General features: G+C 37.8%; 4 protein-coding genes across 10 annotated transcripts; 2 read left to right on the forward strand and 2 right to left on the reverse strand.

Annotated features, from left to right (window-relative positions):
* Positions 1 to 227: 227 nt before the first annotated feature.
* Positions 228 to 6,300, reverse strand: LOC124299154 (nuclear valosin-containing protein-like). Of its 3 annotated transcripts, none has more exons than XM_046752148.1 (11): positions 6,043 to 6,300; positions 5,468 to 5,695; positions 5,037 to 5,318; positions 4,565 to 4,876; positions 4,223 to 4,442; positions 3,871 to 4,153; positions 3,187 to 3,691; positions 2,933 to 3,100; positions 2,454 to 2,780; positions 2,061 to 2,282; positions 228 to 1,981 (listed from the first exon to the last, which is right to left on the reverse strand). In XM_046752148.1, the coding sequence occupies exons 1-11, from the start codon at positions 6,196 to 6,198 to the stop codon at positions 1,853 to 1,855; spliced, it is 2,832 nt and encodes a 943-aa protein (XP_046608104.1). In that variant the 5' UTR covers positions 6,199 to 6,300; the 3' UTR covers positions 228 to 1,852. The 3 variants fall into 3 exon arrangements, with proteins under 3 accessions (XP_046608104.1, XP_046608102.1, XP_046608105.1); XM_046752146.1 differs by having other exon boundaries at positions 4,956 to 5,318; XM_046752149.1 differs by lacking the exon at positions 5,468 to 5,695 and having other exon boundaries at positions 4,956 to 5,318.
* LOC124299156 (uncharacterized) lies at positions 5,824 to 9,196 on the forward strand. Of its 2 annotated transcripts, none has more exons than XM_046752151.1 (2): positions 5,824 to 5,960; positions 6,642 to 9,196. In XM_046752151.1, exon 2 carries the CDS (start codon positions 6,661 to 6,663, stop codon positions 7,357 to 7,359), a length of 699 nt encoding a protein of 232 aa, XP_046608107.1. In that variant the 5' UTR covers positions 5,824 to 5,960; positions 6,642 to 6,660; the 3' UTR covers positions 7,360 to 9,196. The 2 variants fall into 2 exon arrangements, with proteins under 2 accessions (XP_046608107.1, XP_046608108.1); XM_046752152.1 differs by lacking the exon at positions 5,824 to 5,960 and adding an exon at positions 5,971 to 6,111.
* Positions 7,500 to 27,094, reverse strand: LOC124299153 (1-phosphatidylinositol 4,5-bisphosphate phosphodiesterase gamma-1). Of its 4 annotated transcripts, XM_046752145.1 has the most exons (20): positions 26,684 to 27,094; positions 25,890 to 26,084; positions 25,673 to 25,822; positions 25,386 to 25,524; positions 24,785 to 24,953; positions 24,400 to 24,713; positions 24,099 to 24,305; positions 23,596 to 24,016; positions 22,907 to 23,218; positions 22,490 to 22,671; positions 22,169 to 22,346; positions 13,815 to 13,880; positions 12,393 to 12,584; positions 11,684 to 11,905; positions 11,377 to 11,583; positions 10,875 to 11,256; positions 10,602 to 10,741; positions 10,198 to 10,305; positions 9,969 to 10,106; positions 7,500 to 9,831 (listed from the first exon to the last, which is right to left on the reverse strand). In XM_046752145.1, exons 2-19 carry the CDS (start codon positions 26,059 to 26,061, stop codon positions 10,011 to 10,013), a joined length of 3,657 nt encoding a protein of 1,218 aa, XP_046608101.1. In that variant the 5' UTR covers positions 26,062 to 26,084; positions 26,684 to 27,094; the 3' UTR covers positions 7,500 to 9,831; positions 9,969 to 10,010. The 4 variants fall into 4 exon arrangements, with proteins under 4 accessions (XP_046608101.1, XP_046608098.1, XP_046608100.1 ...); XM_046752142.1 differs by having other exon boundaries at positions 7,500 to 10,106; positions 26,684 to 27,093; XM_046752144.1 differs by lacking the exon at positions 26,684 to 27,094 and adding an exon at positions 26,434 to 26,654 and having other exon boundaries at positions 7,500 to 10,106.
* On the forward strand, positions 18,582 to 22,036 carry LOC124299155 (uncharacterized). The gene is made up of 3 exons (XM_046752150.1): positions 18,582 to 19,328; positions 19,528 to 19,614; positions 20,091 to 22,036. The coding sequence occupies exons 1-3, from the start codon at positions 19,311 to 19,313 to the stop codon at positions 21,318 to 21,320; spliced, it is 1,335 nt and encodes a 444-aa protein (XP_046608106.1). The 5' UTR covers positions 18,582 to 19,310; the 3' UTR covers positions 21,321 to 22,036.
* Positions 27,095 to 27,220: the final 126 nt, after the last annotated feature.

The following is a 27,220-nucleotide window of genomic DNA, read 5'->3' on the forward strand; positions in this document are numbered from 1 at the left end:
GTCACCTCGAAACTGCCGGCAAATGTTTTCTTTTCGGTTCGCGCTTCAATTGTTTGTAAACATGTTCAAGTCACGAACTTCACGTTATGCTAATCGGCAGTCACCCGTAGCAGAGATCTAAAATTACAATCAATGCAGACTCTAAGGTTGACGCATTGCGTATATTTATTTATAATGTTTCATTAATATTGATTCTGTAAAACTAATGATTAGTTGATTAAAATCGATTAAACTGTATAAGACATTTATTTCTATGCAAAAGAATACACAAAGTTAGAAAAATAAGTTTTCTCATATTTGAGACAGTTCATATCATTGTGGATTTCAGAGATTCAAGAATAAAAACTATCAATTCGACTTATATATCGTGTCTTTGTCAAATCTATGAACAATTAATTTTTCAATGTTAAAGTCGTATACAAATGAGTAATTTTGGGACACCGGAGATTGCTCGCTGATGATTAACAAGGCTATAATATTCACAGTTACAATTTAAATATTAACTTGGGAGGAAAACCGAAACTCTTCTGCAGCATGATCAACAATTGAATACAACACCACGGTAAGGCTGAGGAAAGTATTTCTGTCCAACAATATACCTATTATATACATATAGCATAGCATTTGTATATAATAACGCACATCATAATCGATATTATCTCTCTGTAAGAATGTTGAAAGCTATGAAACTACCTAATGATTTTATAATTTGGATCTCTTACCAAAAAACCTAAACAGAAACAGCTCAAAAACAGTCATTCGGAAGGATGAGATTAAAATATACATCTAGTGAATAGTAATACGAAAACAAAATGTATCTATTGGATCAATTCAAGCTGCTGTTATATGCTCGAAGTTCTACAGACTTCAAACTAATTCAAGATTTAGACTCAAATCGGTCCTACAGTCTATCAAAATTTTTGAATCATGTCAAAACTATAGTTCCAACTTTGAACGATAACAATAATCGTACGATTGAAATTAAAGCTAAAGTATTTTATACCTATCAGTATGGGCATCTATCCCCACAATGGATCAATGGTACCTATTTGCACGTCGCGGCGGTACCTGCTATACTTGCTTTCACAGAGGGCACTGAAATAGACCGAGTAATAGGTATCATGCCTACTAGCACAAGTACAGGAATGAAGCTTATGTACCAAATAAAACAGGTGATTGCGGCAATAGATCTCTGTTAGTTCGACTTGCTGCGCACATGTTAATTCGAGTGGTAAAATAGTGAGAAAAATATATGCTGAATATGAATCTCGTGTTTCTCAAGTTACTCAGAGTGGAGATCCCAAAACTAGGTAAACCACTGACATACGTACTAACAGGTAAATGTATGATTCCCATCGCGTTGCTTCATATTCCTGCTGAAGCTGGCAATGTGAACCGTATATATTTGCAAAATTATATACACACTGATAATGTCCTTACGTAAGTACGCACAGTTCCTACGAGTGATTAATGAATTTTGGAAATTTTTAGATTCATTATTCGTGCTCTGATAATTTGATTTTACAAATATTACAATACAGAAATGATATTGGCTATGTAAATCTATCCACATTGTGAATAATACTTACAACTCAACACTAGCCTACTATCTTTGGCTGTATTGTGAGACGCGTATGCAACGATTCAGTTCTAAACCCTCTCGTAACAATGTCCTCGGGGATGTTCATGAGAATATATATATAATAAAAAACAATGAATTCTTAATCGCTAATCACTACATACACAATCATGAACTACAGTCACAATAAATGAACGTCATAATCCAATATCTCATATACATTCTCAGATAAATGGTTCGTTGAACAAACTTCAGCAACAAATAGACGAATATTCACGTTTCCATTGCTTCCATTGTTGTGTCAACCAACTGTGCATCTATCGGAGTTTCCATCGGAGTAACATCCAAATCATCTTTCAGCGGTGAATAAATTTTTCGCAGCTTTTCGTAATGTTTAATTTCCTGAAAATCGGAAAGTATACAGTTTAAAAAGTTAGTATCTACAGTTCATCACAAAACCTCCAGTTATGAATTGTCATACGTTTTCTTGGACCGATGGTCGTATTTTGTCAAGAGCAATGCCAATATGCCTCATCGCAACCTCCACAGGTCCTTGATATCCGTTAATTAACTCTTTCAACGCCTCAAGCCCTGCCTCTCTAACTAAGGCAGCCAAATCTGCACCTGAATATCCATCGCATTTTTCACTAAATCCTATTTGGGCCAGATCTACATCAGTAGCTAGTTTCGGTTTTACTCCATTCTAGTGACAAAAATAAATTATTACAGTGTAAACTGTTTGATGTTCAAGCACCCACACATTCAATCACAAATAGCAGTGACTAAAAAAAAAGAATAATACGTATAATTTGAATTTGTTAAGAAGAGTAAGCTGTGACACCATGTTTAATAAGTAATTTCTAACTAAAGTTACCTTCGTCAAAGCTCTCAGGATATCAACACGATCTGTCGGATTTGGTAATCCTACGTACAAGATTCTATCGAGCCTTCCAGGTCTCAGAACAGCAGGGTCGATGATATCTGGACGATTGCTTGCAGCCATAAGAAAAACTCCGCGTCTTCCTTCAACTCCATCCATTTCCGTCAACATCTGGTTCACCACACGGGATGTCGCCGAATTATCACCATCCGATCTCTTTGGACACAGGGCATCCAATTCGTCGAAGAATATAACGCACGGAGCAGAATTTCGTGCTCTAATGAAGCATTGTCGAACAGCCTTCTCACTTTCTCCAACGTACTACAACGGAAAAGACAAGATTTTTCCAAAGTAAATATATGTTGTATATTTTATTAATTTTCTTGACCTCAATGATTATGCTGCAGTCCGACGATTATCTTGTGTTTACACTAATGACGCAAGTTCGGAAAACATCAGTAAAATAAACTTACCATGTTTAATAGTTCTGGTCCTTTGACAGAAATAAAGTTTATACCAGCTTCATTAGCGATTGCTTTGGCCAGCAAAGTCTTGCCACAACCAGGAGGACCACACAGCAGGACTCCAGTTGCAGTCGTAAGGCCCAGCTCTGCACATTTTTCGGAATGCTTCACAGGTGCCTGGAAATGGTTGCACATATAAAAGCTCTCAACGAGTTACTTAGGTAATTATTTTTAGACAAGAATTTATGTGGAATCACACTCACCAGTATAGACATTTGCAATTCTTGGCGAATATTTTGTAGAGATCCAATATCGTCCCACGTAACATCTGGGACTGTGGCGAATCCTTCTCTCTTTGCAGATGGTTGAACAACAGACAGAGCAGCTTCAAAATCTTGATGTTCGATAAATACTCTTTGAAGGTACTCTTCCGACAGTGGCGGTTGGTCGTGGAGCCACATCATCAAATCAGTCAATTCTGATGACTTTGAAAAAGCGGTAATTTTTTTTGTTTCTTCAACTGGATCAACATTTTGTGATTCCAGTTCATTTGGCATAGGGGTATTTTCCGGCTTTGCTGCCGCGATTTCTGGCACTATGCTGTCTTTGCTGATACTTCCTTCAGTTCCATTTGGTACGTTGTCGCAATCTGGCTGTACATTACCACAAACTTCAGTATCTGGAATACTTTTGACAACTTCTTCCGGCTCCTCGATCTCAACTGGTTTAGTTTCAACGGCAGTTTTCTTCTTGAGATCTCCGAATACTCTACATTGAATAGGTAAAATTTATAATCGACTTTTTGTTGGCAAAGAAACAACAAATGAAAGCAATTGTCAACTAATTCTGTGAAAGTTTCAAAACATTTGTTAATTTTCATCTTGATGTAGTTAAGACATATGAGTCTGACAATTATGCACAAATATTGACGAGTTTTCTAAAATGACCTATTAACAGCTGCGACGGCAGCTTCTCTGATTAATGCAACCAAATCTGCACCGACAAAGCCTGGAGTAAGTGCAGCTATCCTGGTTAAGCTGACGTCTGATGCTAGAGCTAGCTTGGTTGTAATAACAGCTAAAATTCCAGCTCTTGCTTCTCTATCGGGAATTCCTAGTGATACTTCACGATCAAATCGACCAGCTCGCCTCAGAGCCGGATCCAACGCATCTGGTCTATTTGTAGCACCCAGGACCAAAACACGATCACCATTCTCTTTGCTGCCCAAATCTGCATCAGCAAAACAACAACAGATTAAAGTAATAAATCTAAATTCTTCTGAATGCACACCAAACTTACCATCAAGACATGAAAGCAACTGAGCAACAATTCGTCGTTCCATTTCTCGTTGAGCTGTAGCCCTATGTGGCGCAACAGCGTCCACTTCATCTATGAATAAGACACAAGGAGCTACTGCTACTGCTTGCTCAAACAAATCACGTATTCGAGATTCACTCTCTCCAGAAACACCTGCGACAAGTTCTGGGGCAGCAACTTTTATTAGAGGGACTGCTAATTCCTAGGCAATGTAACAAGAAATATTATATTGGTATTAAAATTTACCCGTAGTAGCAATAGAAATGTTAGCAACGTTCAGTTATTACAATTGTCTATTATATGAGAATAATAGATTCAAGTTACCCCAGCAATTGCGTGTGCCAACAGTGTTTTTCCACATCCTGGTGGTCCGTGGAGTAAAAACCCTCGAGGTGGAGAGATACCCAATTTTTTGAAAATCTCAGGATGTTTGATGTGAATCAAAAGCTTGCAAACTTCTTCTAAAACTTTTGTATTCCCACCAATATCGGCAAATTGAACTTTAGATTCTGTCACTTCACGCTTCTTTTTGGCTGGCGTTGCTGTGCCAACTGGGTAATTACCGTCTCTTTCAACTTTTCGTTTCTTAGCAACTTTCTCCGGAGGGGGAGATTGTAACACTATTTCAGACACACGCTGCAACGAAAAACCATGGTATATTCCATCTCAAGTTACTGGTAAAAATTATAATGGCAGGGAAAATCAGAATACTCACTCCCTTTGAAAGTGTGGAATCTACTTCCAAGGGTGAAGGTTTAGGAGTGCTTGATCTGGTATACATAGGATTTTTCTTCACCTCTCTATGAACATCCTTCGGCTCAGTTGTTCCCTTGTTTTCTTCAGTCTCCTTGGGCTCTTTGATGAATTTGAGCTTCTTGGAATTTTTGAGTTCTTCAGAAAATTGGGATTCCTTGGGCTTCTTTGCATGTCCAGAAGATGTTGCTTCCATTTTACCCTGCTCATCGTCACTGCTTATATCTATCAACTCTTTGTCACTAGAATTTCCATTCTGACCATCCAAATTCTTTTTATACATCTTCAGCAGCTGATTGTTCAATGAATCAATAGGAGCATCCAGCTACAACGAGAGAAAATTAATAACAGTTAGAAGAAAAATAATTAGCGATTAAGAAAATTTAATTACTGTTGATTGTTTCATAACCCAAATAAGACTTGAATGATCTGCAAAAAAATTGCCTTAAACTAACATATGAGAAAAATTCATACTTCCAAATCAACCTCTTCATCATCGTCATCTTCATCTTCTTGCCAAGGTGCATTGGGATTGAATTCATTCTTTTTGGCTAAGCCGTCGGCAATCTCATTATACGCCTTGCGTACCATTGCCCTAAAGGCACTGCGTTTCTTTGTGCGATAGTCACGGTATCTTTTTTGTAAATAATCAGCAATCTCGTTCACATCTATGTAAGTTTTGTCCTCGTTGTCAAGTAAAAACTGAAATAACGAGTTTCAAAATTACAGTCGTAAAACATTTGTCATGTGAAAAATAAATCAAACAAACAATAAAACAACATTCGGCATGGCCACGCGTACGTTGTTCTTTCTGTACTACTTTAAAAATTGCGCCAAATTATGGCGAACGTCGAATGCTCGTGGCGGTGCTCTGCAGCGAGTTACGGCTTCGCCATATCCCTATACTTCTGCTGAACTCTACGCCACGCACGGAGTGCAAATAGCTTGAAGGAGACGCCGATTGCAGGTTAGGTGTGATTCAATTTAACATTCATCATCTAGTCGTGTATGCACCTGAGGAGTCTGATAAATTACGGCGTAAAACTCACCGCGTAGACTCTTGAAACCATCAGTGGGTCCCTCATGACTGATCTGGGAAGTTCATCAATTCTCTGCCTGTTTGTATTCTTGCTTTTGTCCTCATTACTTGAACCTTGCAAAGGAATAATGTCGAGCGAAGTATTCAATTTGACAAATTTATTCATCACAAATTAAATCGCAATTAACTTTCACGCGTTAACAAAAATTCTCTACACCAATCTCGCCGCTCTAATCTCGAACCCGAGCAAGCTCGAAACTTTACCGAATGGCGGCGCGTTACGGGCGCATTCGGCACCAATGGCGCATTTCTTGACAATGCTATGAATAGGCGGCAGACGGCGTACGATTCGCGCCCGCCCTTTTAAATTCAATTCGAATATCCCTGTGAGAAGACTGTAATTTCACAGCAATAGAAAAATTAAAAAAAAGTATCTCTGTGAAATTAGATGAGTATTTTCTATAGCGCCACTGAATCACATTAGAAGATTTACTGCTAAGATAAAAATATTCACTTACAACTGAGATTCATTGATTCCGATTACACGCTAGGATATTTTTCCAAACTTATCATCAAGTCCTTATGCGCTTACTCTTTTCTGATTTTTAGATCCTAGTGAAGACGCAAAATGATTGGAGCACTGAATTACAGTATTCTGCTGCGCGGATCAAGACTATCCAGTTACTGGAAAGTTGCATCAAACGTGAAGTTCGACATGCCGTCGAACTCTGCAACAGCAATGATGAATAGATCATTAGCAAGAGAAATGTGCAAATTTGTGCCACAAAGGTCTTTAAAATCATTAAAAGTACAGGGCTTAGATGGTATACCGCTTAGTTACGACATTATCTATACCTCACATGAATATCACACCACAGCTCAGTATTTGTTCACATATATGCCGGTTGGAGCAACAATAGGAGGTCTTTGCCAAATAGCATTGGACTTTGAAACTTTCTTTCCTGATCCGATGAATGCTGCCTTGAACATATGGATTGCGACTTTATTTTACTTTTTAAATATCAAATCAGCTATTCTGGCATACAAGGCTCCAGTGAGAATCTATCACGACAAAGAAACAGGAATTTATAAGGCTATCTTCAATGACTGGAGGCCATTTAAGATCAGAACACTGGAGTTTAAAAAGGGATCGGTCGCACAAATTCCACCACCTGATGAATTCACTTGGTTTTCACACAGTAGATATCGTATAAACGGAGAGAATATCTACATGGTGCTCGATTTTTTTAGATACCCTAGTGATTTGTACAATATGTTTGATGGAGTAGCAGTTGAGACTGAGGAAGAAACCAAGAATGATGATTAGCCATACTAAAGTAACTGAATCATATAACTGTTGTATGAGTTTCTTGTAGTTCTTACAAACTATTGCACAGCATACAGTCTTACATGTAAGAGAGTATTAACACCAGATTTTCGATTGAATAAATTTAACACCATATTAAATTATGTTATAAAATTGTTCTGCAAATTTAATAAATCAGAATAACATTTTTTACTGTTGATTATTCGTATTTCTGTCCCTTTTACATTTTAAAGAAATTGATACAAAAGACTCACGTCGCATAATGAAAAACTATATGTACTTTGAAAGAATACTTAAATAAAAAAGAACCTTTTCGTTATACATTGTATAAAAATAAATACATTCATTTCTCTTACACACATCGTGTCATATGAACAACTATAAAGATGCTATTGCAAAAATAGTTGCAGTGAAATACTTTCTTAGAATTGAATTTTTCGATTTGATATTAATATGAATGCTAAGTATTTCTAATAGATTGATCATATAAGTTACGTATTATATACTGTAAGACAAAGAATGATGTATGTAAGTAAATGAAATTAATATAACTCGATTCATTTTGGTCACGATATGCATGTATATATTTTAAACCTACTTACGTTATTACAATGTTAATAATAAAATAATATAACATGACGAGTTACAAAATATTTCACTTAACTGCACTCGTCCTAGCGACGTAACATCTCTCTTTAGAATATACATAGATTTGTTCTAGTTACGTAAATTGATATATTCGCTCGTGGACCTCAGTCGTAAGAATTTGTTGGAGAGCACGTCATTAAGTTCATGTATTGTACGTAAAACTGCAATTCATGAAACATTGGATAAATTCATTGTGTATGAACGCAGCAGTATAGCTAAATGCATGAACACAATTTGCTCATACTATTTTTATTACTAATGCTAATCAAGCATTTACATATAATTGACAAATGCATTGTATTTTAAACTATCAGGCTTACTTAAATGTATGTATATCCTCTCTCTCCTTGAAGTTTTTCTCTGTATCAATATTTACGTTCAATGCACATCAATAGCTTACGTCTGAATCATTTATTGTAGGAAATTTGCAATTTTCTTTCTTTTTTTTTGCGTTACCAATTGATTTATACTTATTTAACTAATGGTTAATCCAGCTCAAGACTAAATAAATGGATGACATATGGTTTAGCAGTTGGATTGTTACATTGAGCAAAGCCTTTTCATATAGGTCCGTTATAACGATAGGCAAGTTCTGAGCATGCAACTTGAATTATACACTAATTACAGAGCAACTGATGTACATAAGACATCAGTGATCATCCAACAACTAGAACAATAAATGTTGAGCCTATATTCTTGTTGACATACTGTACACAAACATTATTTGATAAACGAAAACATACTATAATAAATTGGAGGATATAAATAATCCAATAATTAGTCAAATAATATTGGTAACAAGTTTCTCAAAAATCGAATCAACTATGTTCGAAATATTGATAGCATGATTCCTCTATCTACGCAAGATCTAAAAATATAATTCTCAAGTATTGCATTTATAGCCCCATAGTGAAGTTACTGATATACATAAATGTTACGTATGTGATTGCTTATTGTGAATTGTTTAAGAAAATTTAATAAATATTTTGTTTATTTTATGACTATTAAGTAAGTATTAATTTATCAGATCAGGATATCTCCAATAACGTTCTCAAGTGGCCTCAAGATGGTAAAGATTTATAATACAGCCTGTAAGAGCTAATTATAATATGAGGCAAAAAGCATTTTGTTTTTCATAAACTCTGGAACGACCAAATCTTTTTACATTAAAGATACAAGATTTTTAGAACCTTTACCCTCCATTACCTCAATCTTACTTTTCAACATAGATTTATTAATTATATCATTACCAATGGAATAAATATATAATATGTTGTGATACCATTTATTCTAGGTAATTATTTTTCATAGGAATATCATGATGTTTGCAGAAAATATTGACTCATCTTATATTGACATTCGATTACTATACGAGACTTTTCGGCATGCCCAAGGGAAAGAGAAAAAATTTCGTGCTAGAAGTTCGAAATGATTGGTAAATTTATAGCAACAGCTACGTTGGTCGGCTATTTCATTTCCTCACAAGTGCTAATGTTTCCTTTTCAATGATATGTCTCGCTGATATTCTTGTTTCAATCTAATGACATTTTACGTTTCATTACTACGCAAGATCAACACACATTTGCCGAGAGTTCAACTGAACTAGTTGGAGGATATCAGCTAATGTACTTGCTGATTGATACAAAATTTATTACTGGGTATGAAAATGTTTAGACATGATTTCACTGTCGAAAAATATTTACCCAAAAGCTAGAATCAAGTACCAAACATAGCGGTAAGTTTTTCACGATATCTAATCTAAAATATATCCTAGCAGTTTAGAATGTGCTCTTGATATGTACAAAATAGTGTAGATTTCTGATGCTTGTTTTCCAAGGTTGGTTAAAAATCAGGAATTTATGAAAAAATAGAAACAAATTTTTCATCATTTATCTTGCACTTCCGTTTATACACTGTCGTATTGAAAAAATAAAAAAATACCCGAATTATAAATATCTTACCCAGCACTGTCAATGAAACTCAATTGACAATCATTCGTCTAACTATAAAAATCCTATATGAAAATCTGTGTCCGACTCATTCGGAGAGCTTCCACTCATTACAGAGTTATGTCTAAGAACATGATTATGCCCAACTTCCTGCAATAGATGTACAGATGCATTACGAAATTTTTCTAGATTTTTAGTAAATTTACAACGAATATATTGAATCCAAAGCTCATATGCATACCGATGTTGATCCGATTTTAATATGAACTAAGAGAGAAGCAAGTTCAAGATCTTCACTGAAACTATTCTTGAGTGGCACACTTCTATAGCCTGTTCTCAAACATCGGACCTAAACAGAAGAATAGTCAGTTTATTTGATGAATTATTGTATCGCTTTTGTAAGAATGTATAAAATTATCTACCGCCTCAAGTAATTTCATTTCATTTAAATAGTGTGCCTGCAATTCAAATCTGCGAACTACAGCACAGAACTCATCTGCAAGTTAACCGACTCAATTCTGTTCTCAAAGAGGTGCGAGTTTAATCAAGGACTAGATCTTCCTCAGTTTAGATTGCAGACACAAATTCATTTCACACGCTTGCAGCGATTTGCTAAGTAAATCAAAAAATAGTATGACTGCATACCGGAAATGTAGCTTGCCCGATGAAATTACTTTCTCCGAACATGTCTTCATCTTGTACAACAAATCGTAACAGAGCAAAGTATGGATTTGCTATTTCAAATTCGCAGGATTCGTTCCACATCGGATTGAAACCATTATCCGCTGAAAGAAACGTAAAATATTTGCATAATGTTTTCCGAAAAAATTGTTCAATAAAAATTCGTTCATACGGTGTAGAATAAAGTACTAGTAAAGAAAAAATGTTGTTTCAAAAAGATTATTAACTACATCTTACTTATTGCTTTGGTATTTAATTTTACTCCAGTATCAAAGTCTGCCCCGACAACTTCAACTTCGACAAACGGACTAGCGATTCCTCTTCCCGATTTGCTCAAATGCCTCGCACCAATAATTTTTAAATTAATTTTCATCCCGGCAACGTTATGCAATGTGTTCTTGTCGTATGGATTAAAATCTTCTCTGAACATGAACTCAGGTTTCAGTAAATACCCGCTGTTACCATTTTCTCTGAACTTTGCCTGGTTAAGCTGCATTGGCTTATCACCTGTCTGATAGTTCAGAGCTATCATCTGACTTCCAGAATTCCACATCGGCATAGGATTGTAATTGGATGAATCTATGCGCTGACCTTTCGGATACACCCGGCTGAACTGATGCTGCAAATGCAAATAATTTAAACTGGACCACTTTGAAGAAAAATATGCATAATATTCTTCAGCTGCGCAAGACCTGATACTGATTGAATAACATATATAAGTTTGGTAGGTGTTTATTACCTGGTGATATTTCAAGAAGAACTTATTGTCCTGTTGGCAAATAAGTTTTTCAGCTTTCGTTTCTGGGAAACTGCTCATTTCGTAAAAGACAAATCCCTTGGACTTGATTCCCTCCATATGGAAAGGAACTGAACGGAAATAAACCGTAAGATCAGACATTTCTTTCGCTATTCGCCATGCACGTTCCATTTTTTTGTGCTGATTTTCCTACACGAAGAAAGAATGCCGATATTATGAGTATTTAAGACAGCGTAAAAATACATTGAAAATAATGATTAGTGTATCGCTTTATGCATGGAATACTCACCCTAGCACTAGCATTTTGTGCGGCTTCTCTGATGCTCGTCATCCATTCCAGAGTAGAGTCTTTGGATTGAGCAACAACTTCAAACGTAGAACCCGTGTTCGGAGTCTGTATTCTAAGAACCCAATCTAGCACAGGTCGTTCCCTGACTGCCAACTCCACAACTGCTCCCATAATGTCCAGTGATCCCTTTTGCAAATTTCCAAGCATCATGGAATCGGACGACTATGTTGATATAATAACAGATGTTACAACGCATATAGAGTGGTCCCTTCTGATAGATCTATATAACTACTTTTTGAAATAACTTAGATCATTTTCAGGATAAATTTCTCCCGATTTTTTAAACTCGACATTTCAGAAATCAACAAGTATCTGACTATTTGCAAAAATGATATTTTTTCCAACAATTTTCCAGCCCTACTCCTTTAATTCGTAATGCTGGTAAATCTTACATAACTTTATGAAAAAATTTATCGTTTAGGTAATATTTTAAAAGCCAATTACGAAGAATATCGAGATGGACCGCCTGTCTACTTTACATGGAATGGATGTAATCGATTTCTTAGGAAACATGATAAAATTTTTTCTGACATGAAAAGCAAGACATAAAAAGAAAGCTTTTTTGCGGCGTACATAAAATTAAACGAATTAATAATCTTGTCGCATTCACATTATTTTCAATTTCTTTATTATTTTTATTTTTGTTTACGTCTGTTATATTTTCTTGAGACCCCAATTTCTCCACGTAAATAGCAGGGAATAATTGCTGCTTCTTCCCACCGTAATCTCCTTTCCACCAGCCTCCTTCACAGCAATTTACATTCGTGATTATCGCATGTTTTGAAAACGTCAATTCGTCATCTCTCGTTCCTTTAAAGTCGTAAATAGCTTTCACTGTCAACTAAAATCAATATAATAATCATCACTAACGCAGATCTTAACTATGAAAGTATATACGTACACATATACTAGTAAATCACGTGTGACTTAGAGTGAATATGATCCCAGTGAAAATGTTTTGATTTGCTCCAAAAACTCCCACTTTTTATTGAATTTTTCTTTCAGATATAGATACAGTTTCCAGCAGAACTTGACGCAATATTTTTTTTTTTTTTTGTTTTTCTATACACAGCCCAGCCCATGTGGATTCGCCGTCATTCTATGGCCACCATCTTCGTTCGATCTGCAACTTTGGCATGTTAATCCTCATGTGACTTCGTGACCCACGTATTTTTGTGTTTTGACGAAGAACAAAAATTTACCTGTTTCGTCATTTCGAAATTTTCATGAAAATTGTGTTTTTCCATTGCAATTGGATGATTGTGGACGAACTGGCGGCAATTTAAAGTAACCGTGAATTTTTTATTCGCGGAGAAACACAATTTCCATGAAAATATAAAAATAGCGAAACAGAGGAAAAAATTCTTTTTTCGTCAAAACGCAAAAAAAAAGGCCTCTCATGAAATCGCATAAAGGTTGACATGCCAAAGTTATAAATCGATCGAAGGTTGTCGCCATAAAATGATCGACAAATCCATATGGACTGGATCATACTAACAAAAGAAATAAAATGAAACAAAGTAGTAGTTATGATCAGCATGCAAATAAATACTACAGATAAGTTGGAGCGAAACGATAATTAAAGCAAATACCAAAAAGAAATCATCAATAAATAAAATAACGATAAGTGAAAATTCAAAGATTACGTGACTACATAAACAAGATGGATAATATTATATACATGATTAAATTAAATAAGACAAATGATGTTAATAGAATAAAGCAAATAAAATATATATTAGTTTGCGGCAAAACCATTAATCAGTGAATATGTCGAGTATTATTTTGTGTTTGATTTTATTTTATTAGATTAAATCGAATGTTTATTATATATGCATTAACTTTTTCTCAATAGCACAGATTTTCTTAATTTATATAAAGTCTCTGAATAGCCCGGCAAATTAAATTTACCTGATAAAATTTGTTTTTAAATCCCCACATACTGACTGATTAATTGCACCTCTGCAAACTACGGTAAAAAGTTGCGAATTGCAGAACCTTTCAGGATTTTAAAAGGATCGGGGAAATACTTTTTGGGGATGAATATCAAGCCGTTAATTTTGTAATTTACCGGAGATGTGAAACTGCTAGGATCCATGTATCCAGATGTGCCGTAAGCCGTTCCTTCATCCGGCTCCTGAAACAGAAACAAAAACAGTTATAAATAATTTTTAGCTCAAGACAGACGATGAAAAATTTTTGTAACGTGACTTACGATTTCCTCCCTATTTCTTGAATTCAAATTCCTGATATAACAGTAATAATGATAATGATGATGATAATGATAATGATAATGATAATAATAATAATAATAATAATAATTCTAAGGAAAGAGGCACTCGTCACACGTTAAATTCACGTATAAACATGACATCCTGCAAATAAAACTACGTAGCACCGAGAAGCTGGGCTCCACTTAAGATGCGCATCGCGTCGCATCGGATATCCTGGGTCCGGGTGATCCAGGGGTGTATAAAGGGGGACTCGCGGACCCGAGCTGTACCGAGAATGCATTACCCTCGCCTTGGGGTCTGATAGGATCTCGGAAAACCACTTAGGGACTGACAGTACTTTACCACGAGCTCGCTCGGCTCCGCGGGGGTTGTTTTGTCGTTCTTGGTACGAAACGAATACATTAGTCGACTCGGAGAGGAGAGCTCGAGATCCAATGATGATCGATCTCCGAAAAGTAAGAAGAAGAGAAATGCCGTTCCATGATAAATTGTTAAAATTGAGGTACTGTTGGAGCCACAAACGAGTCAAGTTACAATCGCACCTCAAACGAAAGTCCGCAAGAACAGAGAGTTTCACTTTAAAGAAAATTCAATTTTTCACGTATAAAATAATTGCCTCTAGTCCGTTATTAAGAAGGAAAAGAATCTTTGGATCAAGTAACAGCAATAATTAGTCGCTTTTTTATCAACGGACTTGCCAAACGTTATGAAAAATGATAATCGTTGTGAAATTTTGCGTCACGGGTTGTACCACAAGTGAAAGTTCTATTTTTTGAACCACCTCGGGAAGAGAGCAGGCTAGAAATAGAGGAAGATAACAAATGTGGATCTTGATCTCACGTAGAGAAATAGATATAATTAAATGATTACGCGGTGCAAGTCGACCAATGCGGTAGGTACATGCGTCCATTACATACTTCGAGGAACTCTTTAACGCGAAGAGGAGAGTCTCAAGCCTCGACACGAAGTTAAACAATTCACATGACACCGCAGATCCGCACGTGCATTGAAACGTGTACCTTGTATAAACTCCGATTCTGTGTAGACATACCGTAGATGAACGTCAAGTAATCGTTTCTCTTCACCGTGAACGTGAAAGAATTTCCGTTCAAAGTATTTTCGATAGATGAGAAGTAGTTGTTTTAAACCTCTAAAGAAATCGAAACACTATCAGAAATTATTATCAAAGAATTTTAGCAAAATTTCAGATACATCTTTCCGTTGGATTATATAGTTGAGAATATTCGAATCCTTGTATCGTTATAAAGAAACTGAAAAAACCATAAACTCTTTTATTTTTTGTTTGATCGACTTTTTCTTTCAGGACACGTTAAATTATCAACGAAACTCCGGAGGTCAATAATTTATTTCCCAATAAGTGGAACGATCTTTGTGACGCACCTGCTGTAAATTTTTTACATCCGGTATGACTATCGGACGAATGAATAAAGAATGCCATCTGATTGACTTACTGGAATTGGTTTCTATTATGTAATCGATTACGAATATTTACGTTGTATTGGTAAACGAGTTCGTTTCCATCCACGTTTTTTTCCTCTCTTTTATAATATGCACATGCGCCATTAAACGCAATACGCACTTCCGGTTCTCAAAGTTGAGTTTTTTGATGCAGGAAATATACAGCAAACGCTCAATCTTTTAAACAGTTTCCATCGGGTAGGTAACATTCAGAAACTATTGGAATCCAAAGAAACGCCTTCATGAAATACAGATTTTTTAAAAACGTGGAATACCTCCGATTGCATAAAATCGCAGAATATACATTGGACAGGAGTAAGGAAGTTTTCAGTATCTAAATAAAATACCAAAACAATGTTATAACATTGCAGGAGGATGAATTCCCGGTATTTTCGAAGCTTCCACAACCTTAGCACAATATTTATAAACGCTGTAATGTGATAAACAATATACCAACAGATAGAAAGGTTTTCCGCAAACAAATTTCTGCATAAATCAAATCAGCATGACGCGTAATTTGAGATAATAATCACGGTATTAAAAAGGAAGAAAATAATTAAAACCGTACGTTGTTCTCTTCGTTAAGAAAAAAAAAAAAAATCTTCGATCCATCTCCTATTTACCGTAGATCAAGCCTGCATCAGACGTATAATTGTGTGCATAAATACGCACGGGGAATTTTTCTGTCAGCTGCATCCTCGTTCCGCAGATACAATTGTATCGTTGCATGTAAAATCGCACAACCGACGCGCAGACAGAGACTAAAGAGCGATCATTATTCAAGGCAGGCAAAAGGTGAAAATTGCAGATAATCGCCGACTATTGTACCTGAGAAACCCTGTTCTCGTTATACCTACGCGATCCTACCAGTTCGACCGGTATTTTCACGCGAGGTCGCTTATACATAACCCGCAGGTAGTGTGCAAGCCCCTCATAGTCTAGGGATAGGAAGAGACAGTCATCCGTACATGACAACCTGCCTCATCACGGGCTCACCTGTGCCTTATTCTTCTACCTACACGTGGATACATACAATCGGACCTTCCGCGACCTTTTTGCCCCTCGGTTGATATTTTTTAAAGAATTTATGACCCATCCGAAGGGAGAGAAAGGCAAAGGTATTATAGGAACGAAGAGAAGAAGGGCAGCCGCCCCCGTCAAATATCTTTTGTTCGGCAACACCTGTCGAGTATAAATTTTCCATGTCATAAAAATGAAAATCGAATTTTGCGCCATCATTTTCACGTTCACCGTGCATCCCTCCGTGATTTTATCTCCCTGTGATCTTCTTCTCGTCGTACCATTTTTAGAAATTTTTTTTCTTTTCCGTTACTCGCTGTTCGTGGAGGTCAAAGTGATTTATACAACAAAATCTGGTTTCGAGCTCGAGCTGAAACGATTTCTCTGTATAAGGAAATCGAGGAAACCAGACATTGAGAATCACTGTAGGGTGTAAAAAGACACGTTGAGTTATTTGTACGGTACGTTAACAGTGACGAACGACGCCGGGAAGAAGACTGATCAAAGAATTCCGTGTAGAAGGTAATCCATTGATCACGCAATATAAGGTGCTGAGTCAGAAAACGACGAGATCTTAGATACTTGGTACAAGATTTTCACGCGCTATTCAGATCTAATTGCCATCTCATTGTCAGGCTCTCAGGTCAATCCTCGTCGATCGAAAGTCAATTTCTCACCTTGGACGATAAGAAAAAAAATTTTGTGAAAAATAAAATACTAAAAAACTTGTCACGCCGATTTTAACTTACAACGGAGTTTGAATTAGTTACAAATATCGTAATAGAATCACGCAATTATCTAGGAGCTCCAATTATACATACGTATACTCGTAGAGTTGTTTTCATTTTCCACATTTTAATCACTCGAAGCCACCGCAATTAGCTGAGGGAAACGGAAAATTTTAACTTCCGAAGCAAAGGGAAAAATCCTGTAAGTGTAAACAGCGAGCATAGATTATTCCTACCGCAACTGCGTCGCACGTGATTTTTGCAAAATGGTTTAATCTGCAACCGCATGTTACGCACGATCCTTATAATATTGTTTTACATAGAGACAGAATATAAATGAAACTAAGTTTCCGAGAGTCGAAGATACAATTCCACGATCTTTGTATATGATCCGTAAGCTAAGCTCGGATTCGGACGTGAAAGATTATGCCATTAGAATAATTATATCCTGTAAAAGCTACCTGCCCCGATTGACGATAAGGTTTAAAAGGACGGAGTCACGGTATTCTGCTTCCTGACTTCTGCAGGGCCGCACTTGTTACCTTCTCAAATAAGGGACGACCTTTCGACCGCGTTCTGAACCGTGGGAGTATTTTCAAATGCAGAATTATGCGACGGATTGCGCACCGGAAAATCTCTGCCTGCGGCGGCAAGAAAGTCTGGTCTATGATTTTACCGTCTCGGAGTCTCAACCCTCATTTTTAAGCTAGTTTCCCAGCAGTGTTGAAAAAAAAGGAAGAAGACGCCTCACCTCTGAAAGCATTTGCAAGGTGCATTCGCAGAGGCATGTCGATCGTCCCTTTGGTCGGGGATATTTGATTGTCCTGCAGATTCTCTTTATCCGTTTTCTCATTACTCCGGCAATCGTAGTTATACGTGCTTCGAATCGAACGCCTCGCGAAATGACCGCAAGACCGTATCCGCACTGCCAAATGCCGCTTCTTGCTAAACATGATCTCGTTTCTCGCTTCCTTGAATTTCAGAGGCTGGTAGAAGAGAAGCAGCAGCTGGTGAAACGCGCGAGCGAAGATCAGCCACTTGAACGATCCTTTTCCTTTCTCAAGTGACGATAAATATCGTCGTGTGCGTAAAATACAGACGCGTCGTATGTTCGTACGTGTGAATTCTTCCGCTTGTCGTTAAGTCGAGTCAGCTCAACTTCTGCGGTGTCAAAGACTAAGCTATCGGCGACCGCGATGACGACGAAAATGGTCCGTGGTTATTCGAACACACGTCGCGTTCTCGTCGTTGATGCAGCAGCTGCATACTCATCTATCGGAGGAATTTATGAAAGAATATATGCGAACTGCGAGTTCCGTGTAAAGTGAATAGAAAATAATAAACACGCGAAATTTTGCAAACATGAATTGCCATTGTTGTTTCTGTGTGTTGACAATTATAATTTAGAGCACTTCGCTGTTTTGAAAAATTTCGACGACGCGTGATTCGTAGCTGCAACCAATTCCTGATATATTGTTTACCAATACCGTTAATTATCGAAGTGTACATAAAGCGACAGTAAGACCAGCAATGAGGTCCATTTTCCTATTCGCAAACTAGTTATCGCCACTAAAAATTTCGTGATATTATTGCTCTGTAATTTTTGTTTTTCTTTTCGATGTTTATACATGCAACCAACCACATCCTCGAATCTGGTGGATAAAATCGGAGGTTTTGATTTGTTCGACTTGTTCCCCCATTCATCTTGTAACGTATCATGCAGATATTTCCATTAGACAAACCGAATTTCCGAGTGTAATTGATCTTTTACTTGCAGCGAAAATTCGTCGCTATATTTTTAATCGCTGCTGATAGTTTTTGGATCGACAAAAAAGGATTGAAAAATATACATATGCACACATATTGGTAGAAAAAAAAAGCATTGAGGTGCCGACGCTCTGGAACTACTACTTCTTCGACGACGCTTCTGGAAGGGGAACACATTTATACCTAGCAGGCGTTCCAGACATGCAGTCGGGGTTAGTTTGTAAAAAGACGCGACCGAGGTTGGATCGTTGGGCGTGGTGTACCTGAACCGGCATAATCTATCCACCTGCAGACACGGACGATTCGAGAAGAGTGCATCGACAGAAATCGGTCGGGAAAATGGATGTATCGTGGCTGGTGAGTAGAGGCTGCGATCGCGATCTATTAATCAATTAGCACATACTCGGATAGTGGGTGAAAAATTCATGCTTCGTAGTTCTTCGATCTTCAGTTCTCTGTCCCTTGTTATTCGATATTTCAAGCCAGCGAAAATATCTAACAAGAAGAAAGAGAAAATTCTTTCACTGATTTTAATGTTTTTTTCGCTTCTGCACAGATCGGCTTCTTCCTAGGAATCGAGTTCCTCTGCGACCGGACAACTCTCGCTCACATCTCCGTACTCTCGATCCCTAGGGATGCTATTGTGAGTCTATAAGTACAATTGTGTGTGTTCAACATCCAGTTATAATTTAATAGAATTACAAAAAATAAAAATAAAAATAAAGTAAATAAACGATTAAAACCGGAATCATACATCACCGCCAAGTCTGGGAATATGATTTCAGATTCTTATACACGTATACGTCGCATATCTAAAACACGAGTCAACCTGTTATTACTTTGGTCTCTTTGAATCCGTAATGAATACCTGCGCAGTCTCATTTTTTTTTTTTTTTTCTTACTTGAACTGTAAGACCCTTGTTGTAACCAATAAGGGTGGGAAAGATTCGAATTTTTTTTACGAATCGAAGTAGCACAAGAAAGAATTCCTTGAGGTCGAATTAAAGCATCTAATATTGTTAAACCTAACGAGAACTTGAATTCCCATTCCTTTTCAATTCACCTTATATACGTTAGAAAACAAAGAATTAGAAATTGTGATCTGATTCATCTCTGCAGGGCTCTGGAACGCAGTACCGATTCCAATACTTCGTGCGCGACGAGCACGGGGATTACAAAACTCAGGAAGAAGCTGGAGAAGGTGGAAGCGCACGGGGAAGCTACGCCGTCGAGGAGCCGAACGGTGAATTGAGAATAGTCCAATACACGACGGACCTGAGCGGCGGATTCAAGGCGCACATAAAGGTGGATCACGCGGGAAAATCGCCGTCAAAACTCCAGGAGATCGACATACCGGCTGAGGAGATGCGGAAGTTGATGAACGAGAACCGACGGAAGAAGGCGGAACCGGACGTGCCGGAAGTGAAATCGTCGAAAAGCTACGTTCTCGGTCCGCCCCGAAAAATGTCCGACATTGTGATGGAGCAGGCGGCAGCGATCAGGGAAATTATATCCAAGGAAATAAAGGCGGAGGAAGAACGCGAGGGAAAGCGGAAGGGCACCGAGAGTCTGGTGGATGAAAATCTTGGATCGACGGACGTCATCGACTGCGACGAGGAGAAAACGGGCGCAAAAATTTCGGAAATACCGCCTCCTCGTATTTCCTCCTCTCAAGTTCAGGACAAGACAAAAACAACGCCTCCTTCTTCGCGCCGTGGAAGCGAAGAAACGCAGGAGCAATCCGTCGACGAGGTCGACTCACGGGACGAAGTTTGCGGATCCGGAGGCTGTCCGTCATATTCCGGCGAAAGAACTGCCAAGACAGTTTCGATCAAGGACCAAACAGAGGGAAAAAACAATTTCCAGGTTCCGAGCGACAACTCAGAGATCGGGAAGATCGGGACAGAGACCGCGAATCTCCAGGAAGGGGATCCGCAGTCTCCGTTGGTCCGCGTCGCCGTGACTTCTAGAAAAATCGACGAGAGTCCGAGTCTCCCACAGGTAGCAAAGCCGAGTCCGGAAGTTTCGGGAGGCCCCGTGAAAAATTTCACCTTTAAGAACCGCATAATGTTTTACAAGCCGGCGGATAAGAGTCCGAACGGCTCTCCGAATCCGAATCTGCTCAGAACGTCCGACGGCGTTGAGAAGTCCGTAAATCTTGCTGGAAACTTGGCCAATGAGAATCAAGCGAGCACCGGAGGACTAGAAGAAATAGTCCTATACTCGCCGCAGGCGGAGAACGGAAACCAGGGCGATCGGAAGCGCAGGTTCATCAAGGTGCCCTACGAAGTGTTGAGACCCTACTTCGCCAGCGTGCAAGAAGAGGAAGAAAAGAAAATGACAAAGTGATTGATGGAATAGAGAGAACATACTATTGTAATAATGAACAGATTTATAGTGTTGCGAAGAATTTGCTACAACGCAATGCTGCGTAATTACAACGATATACATACTTACCTTACATACGTAATACGATTAATGAATTTGTGATTTACACAATACGATAGTATTTTTAGACGTACTGTACGTATTTTTTAAATATTCATTCGAAAGATTCTACTGGAATTTATATACATTTTTTATTCATAATAATTTACGTTCCGGTTACTTATATACTTATATCGATTCCTCGAGGCATAACGTATATAAAGTTGAAATTTATACTTCGAGTTGAATTTTAATTTTAATAAATTACCGCTGCCTCGAGTTATAAAACCGCAGAAAATAATGACATTTAGAAACTTCATTTACTTGTATATTATTCAGCCGTGGATGACTCCACGCGTTCGTCTAATTTGGGCATAATTTCGTATTTTAATATTTAGAAACCGAAGACTTAACGGTGGTGGTGATGATTTTAGTAAATGGGTCGGTGCCACGTGCAATTTTGATAATAATCGCGATGGTTTGCGAAATGCGACCACAACACACAACCTGTGTTCAAACGACTGATGATTTTACACACTGTACAGTCCAAACTACGTAAGATATACAGTGTATACCGTTGAATTTTACTTATAGTAAATAAATAAACAGTTGAGTGAATGAATAAATGATCAAACAAACAACCGTCGTATTTTTTGGTAAACCCGTCATGTATACGAGGAAAAGAAACGAAAAACTTTTAGGTACACAATGAAATTTATAGAAACAATGTATTAGATAAAATGATAAAAAAAAAAAAGATTGACACTCACCAGACCAGCTCGGCGCAACATATTCTGATTAACAGGATCGGTGAGCTTAATTTTCTTGTAGAGCGGATGCCGTTCGTAGTAGCTAATCAGCTCAACCAAACTCTCAAACTGGACTGTTCCAATAGTGTAAAGACGACCGTCCTGCTTTATTCTACAATGCTTGATCTTTCTTTCTGCCCTGGAATGAACAAAAGTTAGAAATTTAAGTATCGATATCTGTTACCAGTGACAATAAAATTAGGCCTTAAGGGTAAGAAAACAGGGCATCTCTGCATCCGCAAAAATGTAAATGTGAGAATAACACAATTGTTTAAAATTTACCTAAAGGAAATAGCGTATGAATTGACTTCCTTCTCACTAGGCCTGACCAGAAAGACTCCGTCGGCAGATACTCGTCTCAGCATATCTTCCGCTTCGCCACGAGTACAATCGGCATGCCACCATTCCTTTTCTTCGTGTTTACTTGGCTGAGGAACTGGCTCTCGTAGGGTTATCAAAAATTCCTACAGCCCATGAAATTAGACAATTGATAAGTCAGAGTATTTTATCACTTGCCGTAAAATGGTACGAAAGTTGATGCAATATAATCACACAACTTTCAAAATATCACGGTCGAAATTTTTTTGTTACACAGGGGTAAAAACCGAGGAAATTCAATTACTTCAAGCCCCCTATTTTTGAGTATCTTCATAATACTAAAAAATATGAAATCAAAAGAGAAACGTTCAAAATAATTACCTGAGTTCTAAGCGGATGATTACGGTAGTGAGTAATTAGACTATAGAGACTATCGAAACAGTTCGTTTCTATCAAGTAGAATTTGGTTTGACCCATGTGTTGCTTGATCTTAATGCGGCCGTGATTGACCGTGCCCTGCCTCCAAAATGAGAGACAATAATCCCCTACAAAAGTGAAACTTTGCCTGACTAGGAACGTGCCGTCTCCTAAATGTGAATAACGTCTGAGTAGTTCCTCAGCTTCTTCCCTATCTCTTCCCAGCTTTCCATGAAACCATTTTTCTCCAAAATGTAATTCGTCGTTTGGTACGCCCTTTCAGTAGAGAAACAAAAAGGAATCACATTTCATAATTTCATATCAATATCATCAATAGAATTTACGTGCAAGGACAGAAAAATTTTGAAGATTTCACATCTCCTGTCGTGAATACATGAACAGCACTTTTTTGGAGTTAAATCTACAGCAATTGTGGCAACATTTACAAATCTGATAAAAAGAGTTACGAAACCAATGGTAAGAGTGACAACATCCTTAGATAGATCTACCAAAATTGATGTAGATTTGACTCTATGGAAGTGCTATCCATATATTCACCACGACAGATGTAAAATCTAGATTACATTTTTTATCCGTGTGTGATTAAATTTAGACGTCAACCAATGGATCGAATTTTACGAATCCGCACTCACTTCTGGTGGCCTGTGAATAACGCCTTCTTCCTCGTCATCATGATTTGCCTCTGGAGGTTTCGAAACTGTATCTGTATAGTACAACTTCTGGTCGGTTAGAACAAAGAAGTGAGGATTCCACACTTTATCAATTGGATCTTCAAGGTATAAGATGCCCTTTTTGGTGGTATTTCTAAGATCCATTTCTTGCTTACTGTCATCATTTTGGGAAATGAACAGATTCTCGTCTACTCCATCTGGAAGTTTTTTATGCTTCAGTAAAATTCTTCGCCGCAATGCGTCCGGTGATGGAAGAACAGTTTCGTTTTTATCCACGCGCTGGGTTACCAGCATATCACCAAATATGTCCCGCATCCAACTTGCCATTTTACGCTGCTGAGGTAACGTGCAGTTATCCTCAATCGAAAGAATGACTGGAAATCTGTAAAGAGAAATTGCGGAGACATTTTGTAAGGATTTGACTATTGTTCCTCTGCCAATAATTATTTTAGGGTTGATCTTACTCAGATGTAGCAAAGGCGTGTTCCTTGATCGTTTTTATAACGTCCACAAACTTGATCTTAGTTGTGAAAGTGTGTCCATGATAAATAAACGGCATTCCATCTGCTCCGTCCCAGCAATCTAGTTCAATACATCTACAGCCAGCCCGCAGAGCTCTGACATATGCTTGACAGCTACTTTCACTGAATATTTGATCACCAGTCAAGTACCTGTTTTAATTTTTAACTAATTATGAAACTGTTCCAAGTGCATCACACAGTAAATGATATATTGAGAAAGGTAAACCGGAAAAGGTGGGCTCACGTGTTGTGAGACGACGCAATCCAATAATCGCTCAAGGGTTTGGTCATGTCGTGCGTGACTTGATCATTCCTAGCATCCCAAATTTCGTTTTGTTTAGAGTATAAAAAGTCGATGAACTCTGAAAAGGTGAAGTATGGCTCCTGAACGTCCCTTTGGGGATCCTGAAGATATTCTCTTATGAAGCGAGATACTTCCTGTTCCACATTTCCCAATGAATCCTGTTGCTCTATTAGTAAGAAGTTGCGAAACGCTTGAAGGGTGACTGTTTGTCCCTTTTCCGAATAACCCACCAATTTATCCCAATCAGCGAAGTTCTAAGTGACAAAATACCTTAGGAATGATTGCTATAAAATCAAACGTGAGTGAGGATTTCAACCATACATACATTTGCAATATTATCAAACATCAGCTTGTAGTAAAGAGTAACAAAGTCGTCAAAGCCCAACTCTGTTCTGTTCCCTGTATCGACTTCTTCAAACATCTCTCTTAGCTTGTTGGTCATAATCTTACAGTTCACTCTTGGTAAGAAGGCTTTGACATCCTTCAGAGTGACCCTATTAATGAAACTATAGTTAAAACAGTTGAATCATTCATCATTTACTTCAAATAATTATCATGCAGAATTTAGAACTAACGGACATATTCATTCATTCACATTTCTCGCGTTACAAGACTAAGCTTTTCGTGTTCTGGTGAACTGCGCTTGCATTCAGACCAATAGATGGAGACTATTGATTTTCTCTGCTTCTCTTGCGTATAGTTATTGATAGATAAGACAGTTTATCAGGTAGACTAATTCAGCGTATTATCTGATATTGATTCGGCTGGGAATTCTAATGCTATTTCTATTACTGGAAAACCACATGAGGATAAAATAGTTCAGATTGGATCCCGGATATTTTCTTTAGCTGAACTTTCAGTATTTAGCAAAGCTTATGGAATAAGTTGACACAGATAATATCAAGCTTTCATTAGTTGCAACTTACGTCTCCCTGGTGTTCTCCATCGAGTAAAACTCCTTCCTCAGCCATCTTTCAACTTGCAGCGGATATGGAGCATTAATGGTATCTTGAACCAAATGACGGAGGCCTCGCACCCAGAGCTCGCACTCTGTTTCACTAATTGCTGAAGAATCAATTCAATTGGTTACTAGCACAAGGAACAAAGGTACAATCTGAATCTTGTAAGAGGTATGAGATGAAACAATATAGTATAATATCATTTGTATACCAAATTTGAGATAATTAGCATATTTTTCAATGGTCTTTCTTACCAGATATAGATAACGTCTTAAGGCGAAACTCAGAACCATAGTAAACAACAAAGCATCTCATGGATTCTATTTTTTTAGAATCCTCCGGCCACTTGTCAAACTCATCATAATTTTTTCCAATTCGTACTTCCTTAATCTCCCTTATTTCAACTGAAAAAGCATACGTATGACAAAATACAGAAGCGCACATGAAAGCAAACCCTTCTGAGGTTCGTACCTGCGCCTTCGAATGGTCTGAACGTAGCACTCCTTGACCAAACTATTTGCCTAGTTTCTCTACGTATCAACAGAGTCTTCTTCTCAGGTCTCTTGCGAAGGAAAAATCTGGTAACCACTGTTCCCCGTTCCAAACGGCTTATGATCTGCTCCATCTCTGGTATTCCGTTCATCTTGCCAAAAATTTGGTAACAATCTGAAGTAATGTGAGCAAACTGGATAGTTTTAAAAATGAATTTGGGTAATGAAAGACACAAATGAGAAACGCTTGTGACTATAACAATTTCTGTTTACGAATTTTACGACCTTTATGATACCAGTAAATATTTTTCGATACATCGGAATTTCGAGCTAACCTTGAAATCATTCACAAGTATATCGACGACTGGGAAATTAGAAAATCAATCGAAGTGCGAGTTACTGCAAGTACATGCGATTGTTATACCCCATGTAGTAAGGCAAAACATAACCAATAATGGAAAACTCTCTCGCGTTAATTTCACCACTGTAAACAATTGTAATATTTGATGTGTCACACCACGAACCTTTCACACTCTCTATTTAAGACGTAACTAGCGTTATAATAACGTTTGCAGCGAGCAGAAGTCACTTTTTCGGTGTTATTATTTTATAATCGGGTTACATTTTATCATAAAATACAGCGCCCCGTTTATTCAGTTTTCTTATTTTCATACAAACAGCATTCACATAAACTTTCCATAACATGCATGTACGTACACTCCGCATCGAGGAACGTTTCTTGTTTTAATTTTTTTCAAATAGGCGATATTTTACCTTATATTCTAATGAGGAAATATATTGCACGAACTAAATGCGGTTAAAAATGAGACCGTTGTATCATATATCCGCCTACTGTCATCAACTGTCACATTGTCGAAGAAATATTCAGCCGCTGTGCAACTAAGCTCCCGACAAACATATCGAGCAGCAATATCCGTATAGTTTCGGTACATCCAATACCCACTCTAATACGGCACTACACGTATGTCGTACGATGTACGCATTCGTGCATAGAAATGGAATAGTCAAATAGTGTAGCGCGACGTACGGATGCGTGCACTACTTTAACTCCGCAGGAACCAGCGGAAGGCAGCGGGCAACAACACCAACTGTTTTCTCCTCTGATTTTAGCTTTGAGTTCGAAACTCACGGTTCGAACGCGATTGAAATCGCCTGTTGGCGATTGGTAAGTACTTATTCGCCTTTGCGCAAGCGACTTGCGAACGGCGCAACTGCGGCTGGCGGGCGCCGTCGGTTCAATTCGATAACAAGAAACTTATTGCCCAGGTAACTCCTGCAGTCGTGACTGCG

Source organism: Neodiprion virginianus, chromosome 2 (genome assembly GCF_021901495.1).
Source record: "Neodiprion virginianus isolate iyNeoVirg1 chromosome 2, iyNeoVirg1.1, whole genome shotgun sequence".
Classification (NCBI taxonomy): domain Eukaryota; kingdom Metazoa; phylum Arthropoda; class Insecta; order Hymenoptera; family Diprionidae; genus Neodiprion; species Neodiprion virginianus.

Coding starts and splice junctions, on each gene's coding strand:
- LOC124299154 (XM_046752146.1), bottom strand. CDS start 6,198: ATGAATAAATTTGTCAAATTGAATACTTCGCTCGACATTATTCCTTTG. Junction 3,101..3,186: donor AATTGCAAATGTCTATACTG/GTGAGTGTGATT, acceptor AACCATTTCCAG/GCACCTGTGAAGCATTCCGA. Junction 1,982..2,060: donor GACCATCGGTCCAAGAAAAC/GTATGACAATTC, acceptor TCCGATTTTCAG/GAAATTAAACATTACGAAAA.
- LOC124299156 (XM_046752151.1), top strand. CDS start 6,661: ATGATTGGAGCACTGAATTACAGTATTCTGCTGCGCGGATCAAGACTA.
- LOC124299155 (XM_046752150.1), top strand. Junction 19,615..20,090: donor CGATCCCTAGGGATGCTATT/GTGAGTCTATAA, acceptor TCATCTCTGCAG/GGCTCTGGAACGCAGTACCG.
- LOC124299153 (XM_046752145.1), bottom strand. CDS start 26,061: ATGAACGGAATACCAGAGATGGAGCAGATCATAAGCCGTTTGGAACGG. Junction 22,347..22,489: donor TCATACGCTATTTCCTTTAG/GTAAATTTTAAA, acceptor TGTTCATTCCAG/GGCAGAAAGAAAGATCAAGC. Junction 13,881..22,168: donor TGTTGCGCCGAGCTGGTCTG/GTGAGTGTCAAT, acceptor TTTCTGTTTCAG/GAGCCGGATGAAGGAACGGC.